At 42.1% G+C, this 8,826-nt stretch overlaps 1 protein-coding gene across 1 annotated transcript; it reads right to left on the bottom strand.

Annotated features, from left to right (window-relative positions):
* Positions 1-1,616: 1,616 nt before the first annotated feature.
* On the bottom strand, positions 1,617-7,669 carry snx19a (sorting nexin 19a). Its single transcript, XM_034550629.1, has 12 exons — positions 7,612-7,669; positions 5,495-6,991; positions 5,276-5,414; positions 5,065-5,165; positions 4,867-4,986; positions 4,469-4,587; positions 3,944-4,034; positions 3,706-3,856; positions 3,444-3,567; positions 2,602-2,786; positions 2,413-2,500; positions 1,617-1,746 (listed from the first exon to the last, which is right to left on the bottom strand). Exons 2-12 carry the CDS (start codon positions 6,965-6,967, stop codon positions 1,617-1,619), a joined length of 2,721 nt encoding a protein of 906 aa, XP_034406520.1. The 5' UTR covers positions 6,968-6,991; positions 7,612-7,669.
* Between the last annotated feature and the right edge of the window lie 1,157 nt (positions 7,670-8,826).

Raw genomic sequence — 8,826 nt, 5'->3', positions numbered from 1 at the left:
AAATGGACGGGAAGCAAAAACTGCCAGTTTTGTAATCTCTGTGGTGACAAAAACAGAAAATATGATCTTTGAACTGATTCCAACTCGGCCAGAGCTCTTTGAGCTTGTTTGTAACAAAGTGACTTATTGATTGAGGCTGAAACATCTGTTTTCCTTCAGCATCTATTGGGAGCCTGGAAACAATCAAATACTCTTGGTTAGTCAACATGTTGTGGTGGAGCACCTGCAGGCTGTATAATAAATAATATAATCTGCTGCCTGTAAGGACACATGAAATCAGAAAGATGTTCTTCATTAAAAGGTTTATGTCTATTAAAGCGTATATTTTCATATGTCAGACTTCTTCTTTAGAGTAGACGACCCAGTGTTTGCACTCTGCTGCCAGGCCAAGGTTTTTGTTTAGCTGTTATTACCCTTTGCATCATCATGTTGCTCCCAAATGTACTAATGTGACACCACAAAAGAAAAACAATCAACTTGAATATTTATTTTATTCATCAATATTATTACCAGATCTGGAACACAGGCCCGAAAATAGGCAACTTACTTTGCCCTCCTTAAATAATTAAATAGCTACCATTGTTTTTGTCTCACCGTAATGGTGGACTGTTTCCGAACCACTCCACAACAGCTCACACACACTTATCACACACAGCGGTGTACGTGATACGTGTGTGTGAGCTGTGACCCCGCTCACATCGATATTCCAGACTTTTGATTAGACAGAAAATATTAGTATGTCCAGAAAACAAATCATATTCACAACTGTTAGAAATTACACAAAATGCACTCATTTGATTGGATAGATCAAAGAGCTGTCACGGGTTGAATTTACAGTTTGTGAAATTGAATATGTGCCATTTGTTCAAGAGTTTTTAAAAAAGGAAGAAGAATGGAAGAATGAGGCCCAGAAGAATTTTTTTAATTTTTATTAAATTACGTTGAGCAAGAATTAACTACATATCTTATGGGGGACAATATTATTATTGTAATTTTGTTCCTCATTTTTTTCAATTCGCCAATTGAGTTAAATTCTCAGATCTCAGGTAAATCATTGGAGATTCGTTCCAATAGATGGTCAGCTCAAAGCAAGTCGAGACATTCTCAAATGTCACTGCTGTTGCCAATGAAAACTCTTCTTCAAAGTTTTACTTTAATGCTACACTATGCAATATTTGACTGTAAAACATATGTGCTTGAATGAAATACGGTACATACATGAGACATACATGAACACGTACTAAATAGGTCACATGAGCAGCAATGTGCAAGTACTGCCTCCCTGTCTGCTCAACATAAGTGAACATAATGTAACAGTGCAGTTTCTTAATGACCTACATAATGTACAGTCAAAGTCAGATATTCTAAGCTAGCACCCATAACTGTCCCAGTCAACTGTAACCAATCATGAGGGAAATAAACGCTTTACATACATACAACAAACAAACATACTGTCAGATGAGGAGTTGATATTTGATTGGGTGTTAGCATGACCAAGTAATATTCAACTTTATGAGAAAGCAGACTTTATTAGCTCCTTGTTACCACGGACCTATCGGGTCATGACTGCTGCAGACTCTAATCACACCCCTCATCTGAGTGTTATCATGTGCTGTTCATATGTGAGGATTGTCCCTCTCTGCGTCTTTGGCGAGGCTCTGCAGCAGAAACCCCTGGAAGGCCTCGTCGCACGACTCAGGGATTAGAAACTCAAGCAGCAGGTCACAGATGCAGTAGATCAGATGCCTGCACATAATCACACAAACAGGGTAAATGACAGGCTCAAGTGTTATTAATACAGATGCTTATATGGACAGCATTGGAATATGAAATGATTAAATAGAGCAGATGTATTGTATTTATTATTGTGTGATGTGTGGCACTGTGCATGACTGAAGACAGGAAATGGAGGAGTTAGTTAGTTAGGGACCGTCTCAAAAGTGCATACTTAGAGGCCAAGGGAGATTTTCTAATTATTGTAAATAGCTTACTTATTTTTTCATGGACATTCAAACAAAATCTATTTCAACCTGAATCTCCTCTCATTATAAACACGACTCGTGAAAATAATGCAAAATGGCCAAAGGCAGCTCTGACTTGTATTTTTCAACTTGTTTTCCATTTTAATTTCCACCAGGACTATGAACCGTTACACAGTTTTATTTTGGACTCAGTTTAGACCATATATTCTGAATACACATACAGATATCCTTGTGACATAAACAGATTCATATAGTAGCTATAGCAATAGATTGCAGCCCTACTCGCTACAGTTTAGTGAACTATAGATTTGATAACCAGAAACATTCGTAACCTGTATACACTATTGATAGAGTTTCTGCGTTGAGTGTACCCGTCTTAAAACAGCAGAATCAGACGTATGTTTACTCCACAGTTTGGTTGTCGACCCACTTGTTTATCTGATGATCCTGTAAAGACTCCAGCATGGTCTCCAAGCTCAGTCTGTACTTCTCACTTCCCAATATGTCAGTGATGAGCTCTGCCACAGAGAATGAAACAAATCAAAAAGAACAGGAGCCTTCAAGAATCAAAATGTAACGAGCATTAAAACCACCGCAGCCTGAATCAGCTTCTACATACCTGGCAGCAGCTGCACGAGGCAGTCCAGACATTGCTCCTTGGTTTCCTCTCGTTCTGCGGCACTACGCTCTGGCCGCGGTTGAGCGGGCAGCGTGCCGCCTGGCCATACAGCTTCCTGCAGCACTTGAAGGTAAATCACCCAGCAGGGAGCACTGGTAAGGTGGGCAACCCCCAAATCCAACCATCTGAAACAGAATCAGTACTTTAATGCAGTGGTGTTCCTCCTTGCACAAACAAGTGACAATAAATGGATGTAAAGTACATGCTTTCATTGATTATGAAGGCACAAGGGGAAGCAACACACACACATGCGTATTATTACATCTCTATGAACCATTGAAGGAGCATGAACATTGTTTAGTGGCATGATTAGTGAACCCTTAAACTCCCAGAGGCATTTGTTAAGTCCAAAAATGGAAGCCAGTATCATCAGTTAATGACAGCAGGACACACATTAGACAAGCACAGTTCCCACAGACTGTGTGGTAATAATAAGCCCAGTGGAAATGATAGATTCCTAGCGAGGCATAAATATTTAAAGAAAAAGTTATACTTTGAAAGGCAATCTGAGAGAATGTCATGCAGCAGTCGAGTGCTACAAACCACTTAGTGCTTAACCCAAGATCTGGATGTTCAGCTATATGGAGGGGCAAATAATGGAGAGCCGCAATGTCCCAGCCCAGCAAAATAGGTCTGCAGTCACATCATTTCATGTGTAAGTAGTGCCAAGCCAAAGTAATCATAATAATAAATATGGGATTCTCAATTTTGTTTTCATGTTAAGCTGTATACAGTAGGAACACAATCGTGAAAGCTACACAGAAGCTGAAAGAAACACCTGCCTCTCAATGAAGGTGCCAAAGAGCAGTCTGATGGTCTTCTGTATGTTCTCAGTGCAAAGCCAACTCCACTGGTCCTTCATCAGCAGACACAAAATGTTCAAGGCAACATCTGCCACGGCTGTGTCTGCAGTGCACAGCAACAAATAGAGACACACCATAAATTCACAGCAACACAACAATAGGAACACGTTCAAACACATATGACGCATAGAACTAAGCCAAGATTGATACAATATAATATATACACATAAATAATATCGACCTGTGCCATGAGGTTTCCCAGACGTCTTCTTGTCTGTGCTAGGCTGTTCGCGGCTCTGCTTGGCTGTCTCCTTCCCATTCGGCTCACATAAAAGTCGTTCCTGCTCTTTGACAAAGCTCTCCAGGCCTGACAGTGACATGCCATTGAGGATCTATAAGGGACAAAGCAAATGTAAGCTGTGTCCGTTTCAAACAGACATTTATCAATCAGAGCTGGCAAACACAGTATGATGACTTACAGCGCTGCCTTCACTAAAGCAGTATGTCACTTTAGGGTGTAGGTCAGGTATGTTGAGAGATGTGGACATTTTGCTTGGGAACATAAGCCTCCTGATGCATGAAACAAAACAAAAAAAACACTTTTCCTTTCATAAGAATACCAGGTAAACAAGATAATTAGATAATTCAAAGTTCCCTGAAGTGTTGACTTGGTAGTGATTTGTTAACATCCTGCACTGCAGGTTTTAATTGGTTAATTTAATCAGTTGGGAAACATACATATAGTTTTGTCGATAAGACTCAAGGAAAAACATTCCTGCTAGACAAAATAAATTTGATTCATGTGAGAATGTATTTTCTCGGAAATCTCTGGATTATGTTAAAGCCTCTAAGATTTCTTTAAATGACTCAATCTAGTGGTCACAACTCATAGGCAAAACGCAGACTGTGAAGACCGATCACAAGTGGAAACTGCTCCGTTATTAAGGGGTCACCATGGAAGACATTTTTGGAACAATGACACCGGACCGATTTAGAGATTTCACCTGTGCTTTCTGCTGTCCATTGTTCTTCCATCAGCATCTCCCTCCAGGTCCTCCATTGGACTGAGGGGCTCGGGGCTCGGGAAAGCTGTCTTTAAGGTGTCTAAAGCATTTTCCATCATCTTAAATGACGAAGAAGACAGGAGATAAATAAAGTCCCCAAAACAAAACTCAGAGATCATACTTTTCCATGGAATCTATAGTGTTGATTAGCAAGCATTAGGCAGATCTTATTTAAATGTTTGACGGACCTAGGGTTCACACATACACGGACATCAATGTTCAATCAATCTTCTCATCTAATAATACAACAATCTAATATTGCCAGAGAAATTATAAGCTACTTGTTGGTTTCTTACAATAACATTCACACGGTCGACAGCATGACAAATCTTTCTAACCTTATCAATTCTCGACTTGACAAAAGGCTTTCTTTCAAAATATGTGCAAACATCTGAGTTGACAGCCAGGAACTCCTGCATGTCCTCACTGTTGGATGTCTCTGGAATGCTGCTTAATTGCTTGAAAACAAAAACAGCAATCAAATTACAGAACAACATCAATCATTTAATTACATAAATTACGATCCAAGCACCTACTTTAAGGAACGTATCCAGCTGGCTCTTACGGGCTTCCACCTTGTCGCTGTCTGCATTGCCAAATGGGAGGTCAGGAAACATTTTCTTGGGGCCTTTGACATCTGAAATCCATGACATTTGACACATGATTTGCAACGATGATCTGTCTCGGTGTACTGATGGTCAATGGTCAATTAAAGGTGGTCAATTAAAGAGGGCGATAATCACTTACTCTTGATTACTTTCTTGACCTCAGGCTTCTCCTCTAAGCGTGTTTGCAGATTGAGGAACTCGCTGTATCTGCGGTTGACAGTGTGAGAGGACACAGGCTGCAGAGTTTCACTGTCCTCTGCTGTAGCCATTTTCTCAAACTGTAAGACGGAAAGTGGAGGTTAATGTGTGCTCATCAATAACACATATTCAAATATCAATAAGTAAGAGGGGGCACAACCTTTACAGTGTAGAGAGTATACGGATGTGTGCCTGTGCCCCGCTGCTCCTTTGCAGCGACAATGCCTGAAATTTGAACATTCTGGATGTTCACAGGTGCAGCTTGGATGTTGGAGGCATCAAAGTTGCAGGTTCTTGGAGGACATGTTGGGGATTTCTCTTGGGCTATACCTGCTGGCCACTGGGAGTCCTCGGGCACCACCATCTTCGGCCCAAGATTTTTCAGAGGACCGAAGCACCCGAAAGCCTCATCGTCCTTTAAAGTGATCGCGTTGCAGATGTTCGTTGGAGAACCGCAGTCACAAAAGCCTCCTGTCAGGTCTTCTTCTGAGTCTGATTGAATCAAGGAGTCCAATGAAATCATTTTGGGCTCCGGTGAGTGGGAGTAGCGGCCAGATGGGAGTGAGAAGCAGTTCACTTTGCATGGTGTGAGCAAACCTATGTGGTAACCTTCTACTTTCCCGTCAGACGTCAGGCTAACCATGCTGCTTTGTGAGGAATCCCTCTCACAGATGCTACTCTGGCTCTGCAGATCATCAAAGTCAGAGGTGTTTCTGCTGTTGAGGCTGGCCGGATCAGAAGAAGACAGTGACCTGCAGGTGGTCCAGGACTCCTGCAGGATCTGACATCTGTATAGAGCAGCTGGGAACTCAGCCACATTGATTTCCTGTGGTTCTCTAGACCTGGTGATTACGTCTACAATGGTCTGGTTGAGCCAGTCAGGGTCAGCCACCCTGCTTATGAGGGGCAACAGCACATTGCAGGTGATGAGCTCTGTTACCATGTAACCTCCAGTCCTGGTTTCCATATGGGGGTATGGAACAAGCACATGTAAGATGAGGTTAACTAGAGCTCTTGAGTAGCTGAGCTCAGCGGCTGCACCGCTCACAGCTGGGTGAGGGACATCAACTTCACTGTAAAGCTGCCAGAGGCCAAAGCTCTGCTTTTGCGTGGATTGTATCTGCCTCGCCGTCATGTAGCTCTGCAGGTGACAGCCATACAGCTCTAACAGCCGTTGAACCAGTGCTTTTCTGTCCACTCGCCGCGCACGCTCCTTTAATTCCATCACTGACTCCAGCATTGTGTTTCGCACCGCACGTTCAAACTCCCCCTCCACCTCTGGCAGCAGAGTGCGATACCACGAGGACACAAAGTCACGCACCGCTTTGTGGACAGCATTGTGGATCTCGTGGTTCAACCTCCACTCATGTTCAGGCGAATACAGAGGTGAGTTAACTTTGCCAAGAGGCAAGAAGTGTTCCAGGTGGAGAAGGCTGTTCGCGTCCAGCGCGGCACGGGACCCGAGCCAACCCCCGAGAACCACCAAGAGACTGGTGAAGACGCAGAGCAGCCAAACATTCACGAGGAGATGGAAGAGGACGAGCCATGCCAGCAGAGCTCCGAGTCCTAACAGCCGGCGCTGACCAAGTAACTCTGATAAAGTCCAGTGATTGGAGCTGGCCGTGGAAGGCATGAGAGTCAGCTGGTGTAATGTGTCCTGTTGAAAAAAGACTGTGATATGTTTTACGTCATATAACAAGCACAAAGAATAAAGATAGTGCTGCTGTACATTTCTTGCTTCATTTGATTTATAACACCTGAATAACCCAACACTGTTTAAATCTTAAGACTACATGGTAGACTACATGTTAGACTACATGGTAGACTACATACATGGTAGACTACATGGTAGACTACATGGTAGACTACATGTTAGACTATATGGTAGACTTCATGGTAGACTACATGGTAGACTACATGGTAGACTACATGTTAGACTATATGGTAGACTTCATGGTAGACTATATGGTAGACTTTATGGTAGATTATATGGTAGACTTCATGGTAGACTATATGGTAGACTACATGGTAGACTAGACTACATGTTCGACTCCAAGATATAGCACTCAAGATATTGTTTTCTCGCTTGTTCTCCAGCACTTTAACTAAACCTGTGAGGATTGTTTTTGTTTACACATCTACTGGAAGCTAGCATATGGGGCTAATGTACATCTAGCATATGCAGCTAGCCTCCAGTCTTCTCACATTAAACTGCCAATTATTAGGAATCTTCAACCCTTTTATAAAACCAGCGGTGAGACAGTAAACATACATTACCTACAAGGTTGTAGGAGCTTTATGACACGAATACAAGCAGTGTAGGATATCCTCCTCCTCCGAGACATTGCTTTAATCCTCTAACAAAGATTATCTGGGTCAGCCTGCAAGTCAAGATAGACGCATGGCCCATATGGACAGCTAATTAGCTGTTAGGTGTCCACTTCACCTGCCAGAAAGCACAGCTCTGTGGTCCCACGTGGAATGTGGTTGCACGACCCTGTGAAATAAGTAGGCTTGGGATAAATAAATATGTCACTTAATTAATAAAAGAATAAATGTCAGTTTGTTTTCCCATCCACCAGATATCTTCAGACTTCCCCCCTGTTGCACATCACATGACTGCCACACCTATCCACGCACTTGCCTCCAGCTCTCTTAACTGCTCTTAACTTCTCCGCACACAGACCTGCGTTCCCCAATAACCCACCTGCTTCCCCCAATAACACAACCTGAACAACCAACTCTGACTCTGCTTTGTTTCCTGGATCTGAACTGGTCTGTCTAGCTGCAGCTTATCTATGCAATTAATCACTGAACTACAATCAGCGTTTGGGTCCTGCGTGCCTGTACGGCACACTGCACTGTGACACTATCAATGCTGAATTAAATGAACCAATAGTCCTACGTTCCTTTATTTCTACTAGATTTCTTCACTTATTTGTGGATTTCTATGTATATTGCTATACAGGTAGTAGGCTGTAAAGCAGGATCCAATGGACTTTGATGGGTCTGTCAACAGGCTTACTTCTGCCCGGTTTGCCCCGCTGATCAATCATGCTTTGGAGTGAGGTTAGTACCACCCATGTCATTAAAGGAGCAACCTATTTGACATGCTGAACATTAATATAGCAGCAGCTATTTGCTTATGGTCAGGCTGGCCACACATGATTTTAGTGCATGTGAGTGCATGTGGGTGTGTCCCATTGGTTAGCTTTGCATTCCCCTCTCGTTACCCCTCAGATAAACACAGTTAACTCTGTCAGCAATTTGTCAGTTTGCACTGTTAGCTATTAGCTCTAGTGAGAACTGTTTGGAGGCAATTTAAAAATGCTCCCAATCTCATATCTATAAATACAATACATTTTAGAAACGTATAGAAATTAAATGAAGAATTATTATCTATTTATTTATATTTTTACTTGTGTTTTTTTGTTTTTGTTAAAAATAATTCATTGTAATATTAAAATAGAATATGATTGTATTGTGACAATG

Source organism: Cyclopterus lumpus, chromosome 14 (assembly GCF_009769545.1).
Source record: "Cyclopterus lumpus isolate fCycLum1 chromosome 14, fCycLum1.pri, whole genome shotgun sequence".
In the NCBI taxonomy this organism is placed as follows: domain Eukaryota; kingdom Metazoa; phylum Chordata; class Actinopteri; order Perciformes; family Cyclopteridae; genus Cyclopterus; species Cyclopterus lumpus.
Note: the sequence above shows the minus strand (reverse complement) of the source record. Positions and strands in the feature narration are given on the sequence as shown.